Source organism: Nilaparvata lugens, chromosome 1 (genome assembly GCF_014356525.2).
Source record: "Nilaparvata lugens isolate BPH chromosome 1, ASM1435652v1, whole genome shotgun sequence".
In the NCBI taxonomy this organism is placed as follows: domain Eukaryota; kingdom Metazoa; phylum Arthropoda; class Insecta; order Hemiptera; family Delphacidae; genus Nilaparvata; species Nilaparvata lugens.
The window spans coordinates 68540586-68563013 of record NC_052504.1 but is presented as its reverse complement, the minus strand read 5'-3'; the positions used below and the strand labels follow the sequence as shown (position 1 = coordinate 68563013).

Here is a 22428-nt window from a genome sequence, read left to right as displayed (position 1 = left end):
CAAAAAAAAATACAAAAATAGACTACAGTGTCAAAGTTATCAATTTATTTGAGCATTTATTATGTATACTGAGTCATACTTTCACTAATGAAGCCATATATATATATAATTATGTATGTACAGTACCAAAGCCGATGTTTATAGATATATTTTTTAGGTTAGGTAGGCTAGTTCAAAAGCATTGCAAATTATTATTGCTAGCCATAATAGTGATTTTGATTTGAGTTAATTGTTACTGTAGCCTACACTCCTTTACTAAATCAATTGAAATTTATGAAAAATTGATGAGGAAATCACGGTATTTTTCCCAGTTAGAAAAATCTTGAGGAATTCAAGGTTCTCCCGGTAGGTGGCCACCCTGATGAAATGATTAGATTATTTGGCCTCATAATAAAAATATGGGCGTATCGGACGCACTGAATCTTTTTAGCTCGTTAGCCAAATGCATTGTCTCTTATGTGATCAACTATACGAGCAAAATAGACGCTCAGACAAGTTCATGTTGACCTCACCACTACAAAAACTATCATAGACAATATTCCCTCACCATTAATGATGATCTAATAAAATAAATAAATAGAAGTGGCCGTAGTCGAGTGGTTTAGGTCCCGGGTTCGAGGCCAGATTGGATTGAATGAAAAGGGCCTAAATTTATTAATAAATAGTTAGAGACGGAATAGATGCTTCAAAGATAAATATATTTGATTACAAATATTGATAATCTGGTGAATACTTTGTGACATTAGTCGAGAGGCAGATCTTCATCGTCTCCGCCATCCTTCTTCTTGCCTTTGGCGTCTTTGGCGTTGGCGTTTGCGTTGGCGCTGTCCGATGATGACGCATCGTCAGGCTTGTCGGGGTTGTTGATGGTGGCGTTCTGCAGCGCCTTCACGAACTCCTCCATGTTGCCCTGGTTGGCGGCGTTCACCGCCTCCGGTCCGACCGCGAACTGCGACACCACCGGCCCCAGCTGGCCTGACTGCAGTGCTGTACTGAACATGCTCACCGCCTGAAATTCAATTCACAATAACCATCAATTACCCTAATTAAATCTTCATTATCATTCACAGATACAAATTTTGCTTGGGAAAAATCATCAGATGGATGAGCTTCATTTTGATCCATCCTATACACAACGTTAGTAGACAGAAGGTTGATCACTCACAGGTGTAAGATTCGAAGTGGAGGGGGGAACGCCAGCATGACGTCACGTGTAGTAAAAATGTGATTGAGTAAACACACTGAGCATACAGTTTATTCACTGTATCTTCAAATAAATCGTCGTTTATTGCCCTCAAGATTGACCTAGAACTTGAAAATGTTCCATACTTATAGCGAATGAATCACCGATTCTAATGATGTTGTTAAATATTCCAAATTCATTCAACTTTTATGAATAAAATAAAGTTGAAAGTTTTTCAAGAATCTAAAAACGTGACTCGAAAAAGTTAATAAGCTGGAAAAGCGTTAGTAGACAACGTTATACTAATATAATTTCAGATTAACGCATGAAAAATATTGAAAAATTAATGCATTGCAATAAACCGATAAACCGATTCCGATAAATCCGATAAATTTCGTTCATATAAATAATGCACTGAACACATGCTGGTATTGAGCACATGTTCTACGAGAATCAAAATATCTCATCCCCGAATTTCACAAGCTGATGTATAGCCAAACTACAAAATATAAACACGACCTAGAAGATGAAGAAACCTTGAGGGTTTGAAAAGGAAAGTTAGGAGGAGGGGTTTTTGCTTTTATATGGAAAAATGCTTGTATTATTTAAATGTTTTGATAATTATTGTAAGGCAGAAACAGAAAGCTTGCATGTCAGAAAATGTTTGTGTTATATAATTTGACTATACGTCACCGTATGATTTTCAAGAATGCGATATTTTGTCTACTCTGTACTACAGCCTACGTCACGGCTGCAGTTCCCCCACTCCAATTGCATTTCAACTAAAATACTATAGATGAGTGACCAACCTTCTGTCTACTAACTTTGTCCTATACATACATAGGTACGATACATGAATAAATAGTGATTTTAATTACTTTTTTTCTAAATTACCCACATTAAGATCAGACAGATATTTGTGAAGTTAGGGAATTAAGTACACCGTTTGTCGCCCAATGGAATAACCGAGACAATTTACTGAAGTCCCATGATGCACACATTTTCCCTCCACCCACATCTATGAAAATCTATTCAAATTTTCACCTTGATCATGATAATTTGTTTCGAATAACATAAACTATAACCACTCTTCCTATCTCCGACGGCAGACACCATTAAATGCGTGCATTAATAGAGATCAACAGTGCTAACTGAATGGGATAACTTACAAGTCCCTATGAGTGACGTGACTACTTTAATACCAAATAGGAGTAAAGTAGTATAAATTGTTCCAGAGGGTAAAACACACTTCAGATATGGTAGTAAGTGGAGAAGAAATGTTTGTAAAAAGTCTTAGTCATGATTCCCGACTTTACTCAAGATAATGCTCGAGTGCATTCAAAATTATTGGAGTTGTTTTAGTTTGAAATCTAAATAGCCCACAGTACCTTCATAATTCATAAATAAGACTTTCACTCAAACTCAAAACCACTCATAGGTTAAGATGCAAAGTAAATTTTATGTCCATTTAATAACATATTCACATGAAGTTGGAGGGTTCTTCTTCTCCCCATCATCATTTAGTCAGATTATCAACCCATAGAACAATAATATCGACGGTTGGCCCAAAATATGGCTAAGAGGTGCAATTTTGAAAGGGGTACAAAATAGACAAGTTGCATAGCAATAATGAAATTACTGTTAGAAAAGTATGCATCTACATCAATTTTGGTTTGATGGTAAATAAAAAAAAATCAAAGATACTTTTGTTTCTTTTTATAAATTACTTGGCAATTTGTAACACAAATTTGGCAATGTATAACACAGCATCACTATATAATTAAGTAATGTATTATTAATCTTTTATTAGATGCATAACTTCATAGTCATGAAAAAAAACAGTAACAGAATAACTCTAGAATCTCCTCTCAAATGGCTTTACCTCAGCTTCAAAATGACAGCTATTGCTTTAGGATTACTCAAGTCCGAGATATATTACTTTTAACATAGTCTCTGTATAGACTCTGTTTTTTGTGAATTTAAAGTTCTCATGTTTTTAAGAAAGTTTTTTATAAATCTATCTAAATTTAAAATTGTTTGTTTTATTCTAATTTACATTTTCAGATTGTGATTTGGTGTAGAAATTGAAATGAACATAACCTATGTATAATATTTGGACAATTTGAAACTAAATTAGGAAATTGAAGAAGTTTTGGGCGATAGCCTGTTTTTTCTTTTCCGATCATTGTATTGTTTGTGCTAACCTAATAGATAAATAAACATGTAGAGGGGAAACTGATTTCTCCTTCAATAGTTTGTAGCATGGACAGAGAAGTGGAAAGGAGTAAGCATGCTGCGCACAATTGGATACTGACACAATGGTAGGGAGAATGCTGTTAGGTAGTGGGAGTAATTAGTGAATGACTGTCTTGGACAGAGATGGCTCTGATGGGATTGGACTGGTTCTTGAGCCCCTTAGGGGCATGGCCCTCACGGGTTGGGCTCTTTTGAGGTTCGCTCCTCGCCCCCGTCTCAGCAAGTACTGGATACACCAGCCGCTGGCGCTGTCCATGTTGAAGGGAAAAACACCATCATAGTATACGAGATGACTGTGTGACTCCGTCCCTGGAAGTAGCCTGGCTTATGGCAGTACGGCTGGGTGAAGGCTCCAGACTATGGGAGGTTCATGGCTTGACCGAGTCGCCAGAACTCTCCGTCTCTGGGAGTAGCTGGGCACAGTGAAGCATCTGGTGGAGTTTCGGGTTCGCCGAGTTAGAGGATACGTCCGGGCTTTACCAGGCCCACGTACCGCCGTAACTCTATAGTGGTGGTTCCACTCAATGCAGGCTAAACTCCTCCATGATTCTCGCCTACCGACATAGCTGTGCCGTTGGAAAGTGGTTCGCGTGTCACACCTCACAGGATATGCACATAACAGGTGCTCACTTCGAGCTGTGGCGTTAACGTGTGGTTCGCGGCCAGATCCATGTATTCAAGAGAGAGAGAGCCGTGTAAAAAGTAATATCTCTTGGACTTTAGCTGAAATAAGAAGGTTCTGTATGATGTGTTATGATACTATATGTACACTGTATTTTTGTTTTAAAACGGGCTTAAAAATAGTAAAATGTCACCTGTTGGAACTGGGGAGAGGCCAAGGTGGATCGCAGCTGCTCCTGCTGGTTGTGGCCGGTGGTGGAGGGGATGGAGGGGAGGTGCGGCTGCAGATCGCGCACTCGGCTCGGGTCACTCAGCACCGCCTGCAGGCTGTCCGCTGTAATCGCCGATGACAAATCCACTGCAACAAACAACATTCGACAATTGACATTCAAAGAGAATGAGAAAGGTAGATTTTATATTTATAGAGGTGAATTCATGTGACAACAAGCCCGTTGATTGGACTTTTCCACGATAAAAATTGAGTAATCCGCGAAACAATGAAATAAGATAAGTACCATAAAGAAAAGATATCGTAAGTAGATATCCCATGGTATAGGTCGTTTATGTTCCAAATTTCATGCCGATTTTTGTTAACTCTGTTAACTCAAGCCTATTAATGTCGACAACTGTCTACTATTACTGTTTTGACCGGATTAGAGTTTGAGAACGGTACAGTATAAGAAACTACCAGCGTACATAGTTTCACGAAAAATAACTACTGGGACTATTGACTTGAGCTAACAGTGAAATTTGGAACATAAACGCCCTATATCATAGGATATCTTCTTATGCTATCTTTTCTCTATGATTTGGGTAACTGGACTGGAATTGGATTTCATATGTGTTAATCATATCCATGTACATTCTTCTTTCTTGTTGAAGTTTTATTCTATGACTTCAACTCAAACAAAAGTATATTAATCGCAAGTCTCTTTAGAATTTGCTAGCTCCAATTGTTTTGTGGGTTCGAATTCCGCCGGTAGCATGGACGTTCCATCATCCAATCAAATCATCCACAAACAGGTAAAAAACTTATGTGGACATCATCCGCAATAAAATAATATAATAATATAATATAAAAAAATAATTTATTATTATAAACTATTATTATGCTATAATCAGATCTATTGTTCATTTTTCAATTATTCAAATGTTCATATCTGAAAGATAATAATAAAGTATGATGTTCCTTCTTCATCTCAATATGATTATAGAAATTCCAAATTCCCCAACAGACGGGGATAGTAGTTACTGAGCACCTCATCATACGTTGCCAGTTGGCGGACAATTACTAACCACCATTAATGGCTGGGTTGCTTGAAAATACAATTTGAATTAGCCATCATAAAATAATAACATCATGGAGTGATAAAAAACTCATTCGATGATTATCGATCCATTATTGGTTAAGTTGGATGATATCATTTTATGCCGGTAAAATTTGGTTTAATTTCCGTGCAACTGGCCGTTGGACATCTGGAAGATAAAACGATTCCCATATACAATGGCCTTAGCAAAATTCTAATTCTATAGAGAAGTTAAAAATTTCTTCTCCATTTTCTTAGTAGGCTAATATAATCTTATACACAGTGCGGCAGCGAAACTTCCTTTTTTAAAGTAAATGGAACTCTTTGTATGGATCAGTAAATTTGTATTTATTTCTTGTAATTTAGATACATATATAAAGTTTTGTTTCAATTAGTTTTGAATATCAAATCAGGTAGGTGACGTCACGCATTCACCATTCACTGAGTAAACCGATTTCTGTCGTTTGTCATGACTCCTGCCAGCATTGCAGGCGTTATGTTAGCAATTTCTTCCCTGATATTGGTCTTCAAATCTCAAAGGATCCTTGGACGGTTCACATAAACGAGAGATTTCAAAATCCCCCATAGAAAAAAATCACAAGGATTCAAATAGGGAGATCGGGCTGGCTACTCCAAATCGCTCCTAATTGAGATGAGGCATCCTGGAAAGTGTTCCCTCCATTGAAGTCACATTCAGAAAATTCCTGCACAATTGCCATCATGTATGGATGGAAATGATGATCATCATAAATAATTCGCCTCACAGAACGATCGAAAAGTCCAAGAGCAGAAGCATGTTTGCGTGCAGAACGCTGTGGTGGTCATAACATTGAAACTCTCACTGCCTCAATGTTCTCAGGTGACCTCATGGGCCGAGGGACTTCAGTTCTTTCGTCTCGTCGCACTTGCAGTTTTTCTCAACTTAGCGACCCACGTAACAACTGATTTCTAGTCCGGGACAGTTGCCAAAGGGGCTAAATTTAAGCGGTTTCGAAATGCGCTCTGGGTTGTGATCACAGAACATCTGCGCGAAAAATAAGTCTCAACGGCAAATTCACACGCTTCACATTGTTCCAATACCTGATGGCGACTGAACATGTTGGGAAGAAATCTTTAAGATCTGAACTCTCTAACGAGACCAAATTTGCTCTACCACGACATCAGCTGATTGAATCGCGTTCACTTTAAAAAATGAAGTTTCGCTGCCGCACCCGTTTTTTTTTTTTGAGAAAAAACTAGCATTATCACGATTGATTTTATTTTTCAATATGATAGCCAGAGCTTTCAGCCATCAAGAATACTAGTTTCTCATCATTCATGTTATTTGTAGTTCAATTTAAATTGGATGGAAATTCCAAACAATAACATCATTGATTAGATAAATTCGCATGATATTACCATTGCTTGCTGCACCCGATGATCCCGATACACCGAGTCCAGTGAGAAAATTCTGCAAATCACTCAACTGAATCGGATTCTGCTGGCTGCTTCCTGCAAACAGAATAATATACTGATGATTTTGATGTATTGGTAAATACCCGTAACATTTTGAAACATACAAATTAATGTTCATAAAACAATTAAAGAGAGTCAATATTTGAGAAGAGGTCACAGGACAATTGAAATTGAAGACAAACACTAGAATAATAGCTCGTCATAAACTGGGCTCGATATGTATCCAGTCTCAAGAATGAAAATTGGAGCTGAATTACTTATAACAACACCTGTTTACGGCTATTATTATTAGAAAAATGAACCACAGAATTTGTTCGGATAACTCATTTCTTTCTGGAATTCAATGAAAACAAACGAATTAAGTCTGAGGATGTTGGATACGTAATGAGTTCGCCAAACACTTCCATTCGTTACAACAAATTACATATTGTTCACTATCTACGAGGTGTGTTCAAAAAGTAAGGTGACTTCTTGAATTTCGCGGGCAATGCACATTTTATTAACGATTTTTCTATTTTGTTGCGTTAGTACAAATGTCCTGAGGATTGTTTAAAGTGAATAGCATGTTAAGTTTATTTTTGACAGTTACAAAGGTCAGACGTATCTTTGTGTGCTCGGCGATTTTTCTGCTATAAAAAAAATGGATCAAAGAATTTGCATGAAATATTGTGTGAAAAATGGAATTAAGTGCTTCAAAACACTTGATATGTTGACAGTGGCAAACGGTGAGTCTAATCTTCGTGAAAACCCCGTTTATAAGTGGTACAAGCTTTTCCAAGATGGCCGAGAAGATGCCAATGACGAACCCAGCTAAGGACGAACCAGCACTACAACAACAGATGAAAACGTTGAAATAATGAACAGAATTATTTGGGAAATCATCGTATCAGAGAAGTTGCAGAAGATGTTGCCAAATTGGTTGGCTCATGCCATAATTTTTTTTGAATATTTTGGACATGAAACGTGTGTCAGCGAAGTTTGTTCCGAAATTGCTCAATTTCAACCAAAAGAACCATCGCATGACAATCGCTCAAGAGCTATTGGATGATGTCCACGATAACTCAGATTTGCTCAAAAGTTTAATAACAGGTGACGAAACATGGGTATACGGTTATGACGTCGAAACTAAGGCTCATCATCCCAGTGGAAGCACACTGAATCACTAAGACAAAAATCGCCAAGCACACCAGAGTACGTCTGACCTTTGTAACTGTCAAAAAAACTAAACAAGCTATTCACTTGAAACTTCAAACATATGCTCAGGAAATGTTCACCAACGCAACAAAATAAGAAAATCGAAAATCAAACGAGCGTTGCCCGCGCAATTTGAAAAGTCACCTTACTTTTTGAACACAACTCGTATATTAGAACAAAAAAATTGAATGAGAGTAATGAAATATTGAATTAATTTGTTTGTTTTTTGTGTCTAAAGTGCTCAATGTTACAATAAATTAAAGAAATGCAACTTTTGATTAGGCATACAATCCGAATTAAATGTAATATTTTGACTAACTTTATACAAGGATGATACCCAAATACACTCGGGCGATGACAAGGGTGATGACAAGGGATGATGATTATTATAAATGAATAAATCTCTTAGATGGCCAACCAGGTTAGCCGAGACGACTAAGGCGTTGCAAACGTCAGTCTGCTAGCGCTACCTGGTAGATTCGATCGCCAGTAGGCATGGACGTTTGATCATCTCATCGAGTCACCCACGCACAAGCTAAAAGCTCATGTGAACATCGTACACAATAAATAAAAAAAAATATTGGCTCGGAAATACTAGGTACAAACACAACGAGTTCAATATGCCGCAAATTTCATGGGAAAGTTGTGATTTCATTTGATTCCATGGGAAACTTAGAACATTTAGCAGATGTTATAAATTGAAAAAATAATTATTCACTCAACAATAAAAGGCAGCCTTTTTACTTCACATTTATGACCATTGAATTAAAAAAAGAATCTTACAGTTTCACTAACGGTCGGTTTCCGAGCTCGTCATTTAGCTAAGTTCTAGACTTTAACTGGCTTTAAACTCTGGAGTCAGAAAATTGGCTTTCCGAGTCAGAGCGTTAACGTAGTCGAGGACTTGAATAGACTCTGGAGTTTAGAGATCACGTTAGACCCTGGAGTTTATAATTTCGCTTTCTGAGGGAAGGTCCAGGACTTGAATTAGATTCTCGCCTCTTTCCGAGTTGAGGATTTATGAAAAATCGTTGAGTCAAGGACTTAAAACAGCGTGATTTTAAGCCTTCGACTGGGGTAGGGTTTAAATTCAAGTTCTAGACCTAACCGAGCAAACACAATTCAGTTATTGTTTTGGAGTAGATGAATAGCCAAATAAATGTCATGGAATATCTAAATTATTCGTATTAGTCCATCTAAATTCATAATTTATAGTTTGCAAGTTTATTTTGTAATAAAGTTCTTCATAATTATTATGCGTAAAAAACTAACCTCATTTTACGACTGTGACATAATCTAAAAATGTCAAGAAAAATAATACAAGGATTGCCTTGGAATAGAAATGAAAATAAAAATCTCAGTACCCTTTTTTGAATTCAATGTTGAAACATTTTGTGATAAAATAATTCAAAAAAGGGTACTGAGATTTTTATTATTTCTATTTATATTACAAGTAGCCCTATACAGAAAAGAGACAATTGCCTTGGAATTTTATCTCCCAATGTGAATATTATTAATCGATGGCATATTCAACATATTATAAATAAATAAATGTTTATTTTCCAAAAAAAACTAAAACTACAACATCAATTACACAAAATAATAGATAAATTACAATTACATACAATAGTTAGTTACAAAAATTCTTATAATGTGTCCTCTACTTGTTTAGGTTTTTCTGTGTGGAAATTAACCTACTCCACTATGGCGTACCATGTTCTAGAGTAGGGTTTGTTTTTTTGTGCGTATTAGTATAAGTTAGTGTTTAGTAAGTCATAAGGTGGTTAGTTGTAGTTTGAAATAATGTTTTCTATGTTCTGTCTTCCTTTGCTCATCAACCAGTTGTGCACAATTGTTTTGAACTTTCTAGGATGATTAATCTGTGTAAAGTTTGCAGGAAGTAGATTATATAATTTTGGTTCTAAATGATTGAAATGTCTCTGGTATAGTGCCTTCCTTGCAACATTGTAGATGAGAAGATTCCTGTATCTGGTGTTGTGGTTTCTGGTTTGAAATGTTGTTGGGTTCTTGTGTAATCTGAATAGTATCTCCTTGGAGTAAAGCTGTCTTGGATCCATCACGTCAAACTCATTGAATAGCTGGTCTGATGAATAGCGTGGAGGCTTCTGGTTGATGACCTTCATGATCAGCTTCTGTACCCTGAGGAGCGGTTCTATGTGCAAGAAGCTTGTACCCCCCCCCATCCCATACAGCATCAGTGACTGTGCTAGAGAGAAGTAGATAACTCTTAGACATCCCTTGTCGACCAGTGTCCTCAGAATCCTGAATCTGTAGATGGTCTTCCTCAGTCTCCCGCATAATTCATTGAGATGATGATCCCAGCGCAGAAAAGAGTCCATTGTAACTCCCAGATGACTGTTTCCTGTGAACTGTGTATGAAGTGTTATTCCGTTGATTCTTGACTACTATCTCATCTCCTGTTGGCTGTCCATGTTGAGTCGCCGAAAAGGTCAGAAAGAAGGTTTTCTCATGGTTCAATGTTAGCAGATTTTCACTCAACCAGCGAGACACCCTCTGAAGTCCAGTCTCAGCTTCTCTCCAGGTCATCTCCCAGGTCGGTTCAGAGAACAGTATAACAGTGTTATCTGCAAAAGTGGTGATTGATCCAAAGACTATTAATGATTTTTATCATTTCGTCCTCACTGACAGGTGTAAAGAATAATGACCGGCAGACTATCTGATCAGCTGCCGCATGCTCATCTGCGCCATTACAATCGCTATTTAGAATGTCCTGGGCCAGTTTTGATTCAATACTAATAAAAAATTCATTGAAAGAACTTGCCATATCTTTATCATCATCTCCCAATTTCAATTCTCTCCCTTCCAAGTTGATTTGTGTTCTTGGCCGTTGCACTTCAGTTATTTCTCTTATTACTTCCCATGTTTGCTTAGAATTGCTGGAAGTTTCAAACCGCCTTGAAAAGTATTGTTTCTTCGCATTTTCTATTACAGTTGTTAGTAGATTTCTGTACCTTCTATAATACTCTCTAAGATGTAGATTCGCTGTATTATTGCTTTGTCTGTGTAATTTTTTATCTCTCTTCCTTATTGAAGTAATTAATCAATTTGTAATCCAAGGCTTAATTTTTCTTTTTGTGTGCGATACTCTATTAATAACTTTACATTCTTCTGTGTATTTCTATCATTCATTCTCTTGAAAGCACTCTCAGCGCATTCCTGCAGGTACACGGAATTCCAGGTCTCATTCGTTAGTGCTAATAAAAGTTTATTATAATCAATACTTTCATAGTAAGGTTTTCTTCTGTTGTGATTGTGTTCCACCGCATCATATTTAATTCCCAGAATAGTTATAAAATGATCTGTGATAGAATTTGGGAAAACTATTGGTATTATATATTTTTTAAAGTTTATCAGAATATGATCTATACATGAAGTGCTATTATTTCCAATACGAGTTGCCTGCTTTATACAATGTAGGAATCCATATTCACTGAGTAGATTATCATAGTCTTCTAGTAGCCTGAGCTGATTTGGTTCTTTTGTGTTGATGTTCAAATCTCCTAGAACGATGTGAAAATACTTTCTATTATCATCCAAAATGAGAAATTCTGTCAAGTCCAAGTGTGATGGAGATCTATATAAAGCTGTTATAACAAAAGTATCTTTCCCAATTTTTAAATGCATATTCAAACAGTTGGCTTGCCTAACTGAAATTTCTTTAATTTCGACAAAATAGTCGGATTTGACATAAATTATAACTCCATCATTCTGTAGAATATTGTTTTCTGTTTTGTGGCAGGTATAATTATTAATTGATTTCAAGGGAACAACACCAGCAATCCAGCCGTGGTAGTTAAGATATCACGTCGAAATCCACGTTTAGGTCCTCCAGCTGAATAAGAGATTCTTCAAAATTTTTATTGTAGCTTCTGATGTTGAAATTGATGATTTTCAAGTTGAAAGGTTGGTTATTATTATTAATAATAATATAACAATAATAAATTATTATTACAGTTTTTTTTCAAAACAAATACATTTTACAACTCAATAGGTAGCATACTAAAATTTTTATTCCAAAATAAATGGCAAGGATCAATGATAAATAATTGCATAACGTAAAATGAAATGTTTATTTTTTTATTCATGTTTTTCAAAAGTTTAGGTTTTGCTTTGAATTTATAGACCTACAACATACAAAGAAATCGGAATGTATTTTCACAAAATAGTTTGGAGAGCATTTGAATTATCCCGCTGCAATCAGCTGTTTTCTTTTTGCTATAATGCCAACAATACAACAGCAAAATATTGTGAATTTCCCTCATGAAAGTGAACTTTCCCTACGTTAAAGTTCTGGACTTGAAAAAGTCGTAAACTTAATAGAACCCAGAGTTTAGAACATAGACCCGTGACTCAGAAAGTTGATTTAGAACTGAGAGCTCATTTTAGTCCTGGACTCTCCAAGTCCAGAACTTATAGATCCCGAGCTCGGAAACCGGCCCTTAAAGACCCTATTTATTTGAGGACTTCAATACCACCGTGATTTGAAATATTTTCAACCCAGGATAAATTTTCAACCTGAACAGTTGAGGGTTGAAAACCCAGCGCATGGTTGTTGTGTGCCAAACCCATGCGTAAGTAAAAAGTTTATTCAGGCATTGACCAACAAAAATAAAAATTCAGTAGGCCATATAAAATAGCAATGAAGAAAAAAATCAGAACTATAATAAAATAAAAAAGTAGGCCTAAATAATGAAGTTGTATGCATACCAGCCGCAGCAGCGGAAGCAGGCTTGGAAGAAGCAGCAGTAGTGGTGGCTGGCTTGGAGGCGGCCGGAGTGGCGGGGGTGGTGGGGGCGGCAGATGCAGAGGTGGCAGATGCGGGGGTGGCAGTGGCCGATGTGGTGTTGCTGCTCGGAGAGGCGGGCAGGCTAGTCTCCGGCGAAGGCCTGCTATTTTGGCCAATACCCGAAGGACGACTAGCAAAAGAAAATCGGTTCACAAAAAGCACTGTAGCAGTCGCTTCTCAACAATCGTCAAGTGACAATTACAACCATTATTACAATAAATTATGCTAATTATATGAATTCATCATTGAAGTATTATTGATTTTGGAATAGGAAAGGAAAAGTAATTTCGGAGAGACCAAGTCGATGAGTCAAAATCGTCAAAATCACGTTTGCTCTTATAACAAATCACTCCATTTTGAAGAAGCACAGACCACCGATTTTCGGATTACATGCACTTAATCACGTATTTCAGTTGATTACTATATATATATTTAGTTGATCCAGAATTATATTTATAATATCTGAAATAAGTAAACTCTTCATTTGTAGAGCTTTAATCAAATAAAATTGAACATGACTTTCTACTAGTAACGGATCAACAACATTTGATATTTATGAATGAATCAATGACAACGAAAACATATGGTTTATCATATCATTCTACCCGGCTAGATTTTCGTGTTATCTTAGGGGCAAGATGACGGAGCGACACAGTGGACTCTTGTCCATCAGGGCGACGAATGTGAGCATACTCTGGGTTTGCCTCAATCAATTCAACTTCTTCTACTGATGAATCTTGCTTTGAATTTCGGTTCATTTTCTTCAGCCAAACTGGTCCTGGGCTCATTAGCCAAGATGGTAGTGACTGTCCATTTGTTGAGGATCTCATGTGTAGGAACATTCGTTCATGAGGGGTGCAATTTGTTGTAGTACACAAAAGAGATCGAATAGAGTGAAGTGCATCAGGCAACACTTCCTCCCATCGATTTGAATCAAGTCCTCGTGATCTTAGAGCTAGTGTTATTGCTTTCCATATAATTCCATTATATCGCTCTACTTGACCATTCCCTCTCGGATTGTAAGGCGTTGATCTACTAGTTGCTATCCCTTTTGAGCCAAGAAAGCTCTTCAACTCAGTTGACATGAAGGATGTTCCTCTGTCTGTGTGAATATAGCTTGGAAGGCCAAACATTGATATTAATGAGACCAGGCAATTTATGACTGTTCTCGCAGTCATGTCTGGACAAGGAAATACAAAAGGGAATCTTGAGTACTCATCAACCATCACCAGTAGGTATTTATTTCTTGTTTTTGATTGTACGGGTCCTTTGAAGTCCATATTAATTCGTTCAAAAGGTTTTGTTGCCTTTATGAGATTTCCTTTTGTCTTCATATACTGTGGTTTTATTTCAGAGCAAATTGCACAATTGGAGCAAATTTTCCTTACATCATCTACAGTATAGGGGAGATTTTTCATTCTGAGCCAGTGGTAGAAACGAGTTACACCAGGGTGACAAAGTTCATCATGGTATTTTGCCAAAGCTGAGTTCAATGTTGAACAACCAGCTGTAATACATATACGAGAGAGTGCATCAGCTGGTGCATTTTCTTTTCCAGGTCTGTAGACTATGTTGAATTTGTATTCAGATAATTCTAGGCGCCACCTTTGTATCTTTTCATTTTTTATTTTTCTATTGTGTTGAGTGCCAAACATGAATGTGACTGATTTTTGGTCAGTGATCAAAGTGAATTGTTTTCGTAGTAAATAGTGTCTCCATTTTCTTATAGACTCCACAATGGCATAGGCTTCTTTCTCAACAGCTGAATGCCTGGTTTCACTTTGGGACAAAGTTCGTGAGAAAAAGGCTACTGGTCGAGAATTTTGTGTTAATGTTGCACCAATTGCAAAATCTGATGCATCTGTCTCAATTATGAATGGTACATTTTCATCAACAAAGAGCAGTACCGCGGAAGCAATTCATTTTTCAACAATTCCAAAGTTTCCATCTGATCTTGAGATAGAGGGAATTTCTGTATGTGGACAAGGGGGTGAATCTTTTGAGAAAAGTTTTTAATCCATCGGGAGTAATGAGCCAGTAATCCCATGAGTCGTTTCATTTCTTTAGCATTTCTTGGGGGTGGAAAGTTCATGAGTGGTGCAAGGCGTTCTGGGTCAGGTTTAATTTCTCCATGTTTTATCTCATACCCAAGGAACTTCAATGATTTTTTTGAAAATTTACATTTTTCTTCATTTATAGTCAAGCCATACAATTCAATTACTTGTTGAAATTTCTTAAGATTTCTGTCATGTTCTTCTTGATCTGAACCGCAAATGACAACATCATCCAAATAGGCAAAGCAGTCGTTCAAATTCTCTCTTTCTATAAGTCCGTTTATTGTACGTTGGAAGGCAGCTACTCCATTGGTTACTCCGAATGGTATTCGTTTGAACTGATAAAGTTTTCGGCCTACTTCAAAGGCAGTGTAATGTCGTTCATTCTCAAGAATCGGTATTTGATGGTAAGCTGACTTGAAATCTACAGTACTAAAAAAGTTGTACTTGGCAATTGTGTTTACAAGATCTTCGATCAATGGGAGAGGGTATGCGTCTAAATTTGTGAATTTATTAATAGTCTGTGAATAGTCTATGACCATTCGTTTCTTCTGTCCATTGGTTACAATGAAAGGCTGGGCACGCCAACTGGACTGGCTTTCCTCAATTATTCCTTCTGTAAGGAGGCGATTGACCTCATTCTTCATGAATTCATAGTCATCTTGTGGGTGTCTTCTGGATCGGGTAGTTATTGGGTGGCAATCGGGAGTCAAGTCATTGAAAAGGGAACATGGTTTTATCATGGCCTCCACCAAGAGGCAATCTTTCAAGGGTGGTGTGGTTGTAGAATTATTATCTATTACAAGAGGCTGTTTATTACCATTGAATGCTAAACTTATTGTAGAGTGATTCATCAAAAAATCGTGACCAAGTATCACATTGCAACAGCATTCTTTTAATACCAAGAGTTTAATATTGTTGTATTCATTTCCTTTGTACACAATATTGCTATAAACACATGCTTTTGTAGCGGTGTTATGTTGAACAGATGCAAATCTTATAAAACAAGAATCTGATGCAGTTTTAAATTTATTTGTTTTTGCAAATTTTTCATCAATAAAACTGGCAACACTTCCGGTATCAATAAGAGCTGGTGTATTTATTCCATTCACCGAAACAATAATTGTAGCTTTAGAAAGATTACTGGCTATACCAGCTGCAGTAATAGTTGATGTAGTTAGTTTTTCTTTGAGCGTTTTACTTTACACACATGGGAAAAGTGTCCAATTCGGGAACATTTATGACAAGTCTTTCCTATTGCAGGACATTCTTGAGAATTTGAGTGTTTTTTATATCCGCAACGTTGGCATTGAACGGATTTCTCTACAATTGCCTGTCGATTTTGGGTTACAGCATTAACATCTGAGAAAGATTCACTCAAGCTTATGTTTTTATTTTCTTCAACAGAGTTTGTATAACAAGTACTTTTAAAGGAGTCGGCATATGTTTTTGCGGATTCAAGAACACGTGCTTGGGAAACGGTTTCTTGTAGACTCAAATCTCCTTGTTGAAAAAGTTTCTCTTTAATTTCAATAGAACATAACCCTGAAACAAGAGCATCTCTAATATGCTCGTTTTTGTTTTCTTCGGCTGACACTCTAGTGAAGTTACATGATAAGCTTAATCTTTTTAGTTCAGAATAGTAGTGATCAATGGACTCACCTATTTGTTGTTTTGCATTAGCAAGGCAGTATCGTGCATAAATTTCGTTCTTCGGTTTAACGAACATATCTTCCAACATGGATATAGTTTCTTCATATGAAGTATAGCTTTCCACAATTTCGTATAAAGCAGGTGATAAGAAGTTTACCAATATTTTCATTTTGTCTTTGGTTGTCGTTCCTTCTAAGAAATTTTCGAACGTCTTTTTCCAATGTTTCCACTCTCTCTCTGCCGTAGGCGAATCTGGGTCGATAGATAATTCCTTTGGCTTGAGAAACTTGTCAATATGTGATTCCATCTTATCTTCTTCGTAGTTACGGTTTTCAATCGTTTTTGTCTTTTTCTTTGTCGGCATTTTTATTTGATTAAATTGAAATAAGTAAACTCTTCATTTGTAGAGCTTTAATCAAATAAAATTGAACATGACTTTCTACTAGTAACGGATCAACAACATTTGATATTTATGAATGAATCAATGACAACGAAAACATATGGTTTATCATATCAATATCATTCGAATAACACTTCTTTTTTATATTCTTTCGAATAGTAGGCCTATTTGTTATCAATGTTGAAGACACATTGGGCCGGGTAAAAAGAGTAGGACGAGTTAGTTCTCGTTCAGCATCAAGAAACAAGTAATCTCAACAAACCAAGTGAATGAAACTCTTAATTATTTGGGAGTAAATACTACTCCATTAAACCGTAACGCGTTGATTGATGTGGATAAGCATGTGTAAATATTCTTCTTCATTGCAAGAAGATACTGTGAATTCACAAAGTCACCTGATCCCACATTTTTCGTTCTTTACTATAATAGATTTAAGGAAATTAGATGGAAAACGTTTGTTTCAGTTGTTGAAATAAGCATATTGATGGAAAGACTTTAGATTGATTCACATGTTTTCAAGTAAAATTCTATGGCTACCGACCATTTACTTCATTTTTTGCAGCATTCGAAAGTCTCGCGAATAATACTTCAATCTAGCAAACAAACCGTTTTGAGCAGATACTGAATTTTATTCACTCGGTGTTTGCATACTTGTGAATCTTGGCTTTCAAGTCCCACTTGTTTTTATTCACCCAGTCCATTTATTCTGTTACACAAAAAACGTGGTCCAAAATAAGAATATGAGTTTAATTTTATAATCACCTTATTGTTCCCAAGATGCTGGAGAGCCCTCCAATCTGATTGACGCCACCAAACAGTTGCATCAGCTGTTGTTGAGACATGTTGCTCAACAAGTTCTGCAAATCTCCATCTACGGTAATTCACACCAAAATTAAAGATTCTTCATTCACAATCCAGTTCCAGGTCACTAATACACATATTTAATGAGGACATAAAGATTGATCAAAGATCAGTACCTGAGCCACAACAATCTTTGGCAATCTAATCAAGAGCTTCATGCAGTATGTCTTAAAATTACTCAGTGCATAATCTACGCAAGTGAACAGATATTACTAGATTGCGGTATCATATTCACTTCCACATCATAACATCAGTAAAGTAGCAGTAATTTGTTGGGTAAATTTATTCTATATCTTTAACCACCATTATTTCTTGAAACATAAATAGATAATAAGATGAAACATACTAGATGAACACAATTTCTATTTGTGTTTTTCATTAAACATTTAATAGGTATGTACCAAAGACATGATTGATGATTTCAATAATGGTTTACAATACATGAAATAATATTTGTGTGGCTGTTATGGGTGGAGAGTCATTGACGGAAGTTTCATCTCGCCTTATATAATAATACCGTCATTGGGCCTCACGATGTTATATATCAGCCGGGACCAAAAGCTTAACGTGCCCATTCAATAACATTGAAGTGATCTGGCTAAAAACCTTTTTTTCATATCATACAATACATTGACGGCATAAAATAATTCCATGAGATTATTAAAATAATTTTATTTCAGAAATGTATATAGAATTTAAAAATACTGAATATAGAATATAAAAACTTTAAAAACAATTTGAAATTGGTGAGATGTTAAATTGGCAGTACTAGGCAATAAAAATGTCAGAATGAACTACCTGGAGTACCCCCTCCACTTCGCTGAGTTCCCAGAGTGGGGGGATTGTTCAATACATCGTTGATTCGACGGCAATTCTCCTCATCCTTATCAGTTTTAGGTTCCTTAGAAAGATTAAATTCAAAACAATAAACTATTAAAATACTATCAAATACAGATACAAATCATATTTACTTAAAAACAAGAACATCATATTGCAAAGGTAAACTATATTGAAAATCTAGCAAATAATTGACAACATTGAAATGTTCAATGATTGTAACCAATTCTTACTATTGCTGGAACCTATACCAAAATTTATATTGAATGTTAGTTGTTTTTGTTCAACATTATTTAATGTTAAAAATGATCTAATTTCAAAAATTATTTATTTTATGGATTCAAATATTGTAATAATAATAACTTTCATATTATTCACAAATAAATATACATTACAAAGAGAAAATTAACTAAAAACAAAATTGCGAATCTTTTTCTCCATATAGACAAATCTATGTGTGGGGAAGGGTTCTAACTAATAGTATTAGTGAAAAGAATAGTAATAACAAAGAAAATTCCTATCAGTAGCTAGGCTAAGTCAAAGAAGAAAGATTAATAAAGAAAACTCTATAACTTTTCATGAGCAGCTTAAAATATTAAATTCATAATACATAATAGGCTATACATTAATAATTTTTAGTTGAAGAAAAAGAAATGGTTCATGCCCATATGATTCCCAGTTGCTTTTATAAGATTAAAAACCCAGGATTCACAGACAACAGTGACAGTGAAGAGTGAAATATAGTTTATACGGGTTCTAATAGGATTATTCACACTCGAGCCGGTCAAGTCAGTATGAATGATACCATTACAAGTTATAGAAATTGAATTTTCAAAGTTCACTGCCACTGTTCTGTGCGAATCCAGCTCAACATGAAATTTTATATAGAATAAGCGTAAAATCTTCTTCCATATTATTTCAAAGTAAAGTTTCCTAGGGATACGATAAGAAAATACAAAAAATATGTGATTTACCTGAACCCAGAAAAACAGTTTTCTGCTTGAATTCTTGAACTTCAAGACATAGACTCTGCCAGTTGAACACTGAGGTACCCGCTTGAACTCACAATCATCAGGAAAGATAATGAGATCCTGTAAAGATAAAATAAGAAGTTGAGCTTAAATTGAGATTGAAATAATATGACCTCAAACATGTATTACATTAGGCCACCATGTCTCGGCAACCAGTGTGCCGTCAAGTATCCGAGTGAGTCGCGGGGCATGAGTTCTTATTGCGCTCATTGCACTGAGGCCACCAGTCCTGGTGTAAGTGCACGTCCAGTGCCAACATACCTGTCATCAAATTTTTGGTTGGGATTGATTTAGTATGTTATTTTGAGCACAAAAATTAAACGGCGGTCACTATTGTTTTTAAAATAAACTAAGTTCAAAGTAGCACAATAATTTTACATGCATTTAACCTATGAGTAGCAGCCATTTTGATTATTGAAATCATCAAATTATGATATTCCTAATCTGAGTTTTCCTAACCCAAAGCTTTTCCTAACCTAAGCTTTCCTAACCTAAAGCTTTACCTAACTTAAAGCTTTCCCTAACCTAAAGCTTTTCCTAACCTTAGCTACTTATAGGTTAAATGCATGTAAAGTTGTGCTACTTTGAACTTAGTTTATTTTAAAAACAATAGTGACCGCCGTTTAATTTTTGTGATTTTGTGCTCAAAATAACATACTAAATCGATCCCAACCAAAAATTTTATGACAGGTATGTTGGCACTAGACGTGCACTTTAGCCGTCCCGGTGTGCTTCATACACGACAGCCAATCTCTCTGGCGACCCACTGGTAGCAGGAACTGGTATTTTAATAAATTGCTGATTATTGGTCATTGAGCGTCATAAATACCACAGATCATTGATCAGGGCAGACGGCCACATGATGCCGAATTGCGCATGCTCTCTTCTTTGAGTCCAAGAAGTGGTTTCCCAATAATAAGCTGAAGATGAGACAAGACTCAGGAGATTGTGTTTACTCTCAGCAGATCAGAGATTCTTGATGCCGAACCTGTGACCTTACTTGGTTGTGGTATAGAAAATTATCGTCGGAGTCTCATATCAACAAGAATTGCTGCAAGAAGCTCTCAAGAGTTGTCCATCTTATTTGAGAACACTAATTAGTGTTGAATACCTGCTGATGCTGTACATTGCAGTATTTGCCAGCCACAATTAGTTTGACATCTTGATGTGGGGGCATTCCGTGCATGTAGAAAACATACTCCAGCTGCAGAAAAAAGCTTTGGTGGACTGTAACTGTAACGCTACCTACAGTTTTACGTAGCCTACTGGTTTAAATAATTAGGCACGCTCTTCCAGGAAGATCTGGCCTTGATTACGACTTTTGATATTTGTTAAAGTTATAGGTTAATATAGAGTTTTACATGAAAAGTATTTTTTTCATCTTCATGACAAAATCTATCCACTACAACCAGTGGCAATGAATTGATTGATAATGTGAATAAACCTACTTTTAATAAACAAGCTAGAAGAATTGAACCTAGTGACACAGCTATATTGAATGAACACTAAACACAACTAGGCTACGCAAGACTGAAATTAGGTGCTTGTTAACTTTATAAATTTATTTTGTATAACAGAGTGCAGTAATACGAAAGTTTAGCCGTTGATTTACAGACTACAGAATAAAACTTTGATTCAATTTATTGTAATTATTTAGATGAGAAAAACTTACATCTTCAACAGTTCCAGTTTGACGATCTTTCCAGCAGAAATGCATGAGAGAATCTTCTGATTGATTCACGTACAATAGACCCTTCCTCTTATCAGGATGAACCATTTTTCCTTTCATTGTCATTTTCCCAGCTTTGAATTCAACCAAATTTTTGTTTTGAGATCTTGATGAAGAACTTCCAAACAATGCACCTCCAGTAGGCATTTTGATCTTTAGGATTGCGGTACAAATGATAATATCAAGAATACTTTGAAAGTTCTATCTAAAACAAAACACAAGAATAAATACTGTAGAGCAATTTGATAAAATAAAAGACTGTCTGTCAGAAATGCCCTCAAATTGTAACTTATTTACCAATTCCGGTATGACTCTTCTAATTTTCAATTTGACAAGAAAGCCCAGTTCACACTTTACACCCAGTTCATTACACCACGTTTGCTAAAAACCTTTTCTCAAAACTAAGAATATAACATTGATCAAGAAATTCTCCGTTGATACATTGACCGTCAATAAGTTTTTTGAAACCATATCCACATACAGAGCTACAGGTAATAAGTGTGTCTATTAGAAAAATCATGATTATGCATTTTATGTCAGACCACTGTACAGTAGCTATATTACCCACAGTATGGCCATTGGAATTTGTTTTCCCGCCGCCGCCATGAATATTCCAAATATTTGAATTTTACAATGGAGCTTATATGGGATTATAAGTAAAATAGCTTGCTTTTACTTATTAAAGTATATTTTTGTGATTATTAACTTTGATATAATTTCTTTCTTGTATTTTCTATATTCCCAATATAGTTTTTGAACTTGAAATAGGAAATCGTAGATAATAGCAAGTTAAAATGAAAGGTAGGTAACGTAACCTGAAAGCTGAATTTCCAAAAAAATACCATAAAACTTTTGAAATGTGTTTATAAATAATATGAAGCCATTTCAAGTACATATTTTTATCTGTCACACAAGCGGCACGTTTGTTATTAGAAACAAAAGAGAAGCTACGTTGATATTGACAACAAATGAAAAAAACAATCTTTCTGTCGATGACAAATAGTTGAACTTTTTTAATT

At 35.9% G+C, this 22428-nt stretch overlaps 1 protein-coding gene across 1 annotated transcript; it reads right to left on the bottom strand.

Moving 5' to 3' along the window:
- Positions 1-677: 677 nt before the first annotated feature.
- On the bottom strand, positions 678-21962 carry LOC111053749 (proteasomal ubiquitin receptor ADRM1 homolog). The gene is made up of 8 exons (XM_039441119.1): positions 21353-21962; positions 19624-19740; positions 18611-18713; positions 17714-17822; positions 12766-12974; positions 6766-6858; positions 4255-4418; positions 678-1009 (listed from the first exon to the last, which is right to left on the bottom strand). Exons 1-8 carry the CDS (start codon positions 21554-21556, stop codon positions 743-745), a joined length of 1266 nt encoding a protein of 421 aa, XP_039297053.1. The 5' UTR covers positions 21557-21962; the 3' UTR covers positions 678-742.
- Between the last annotated feature and the right edge of the window lie 466 nt (positions 21963-22428).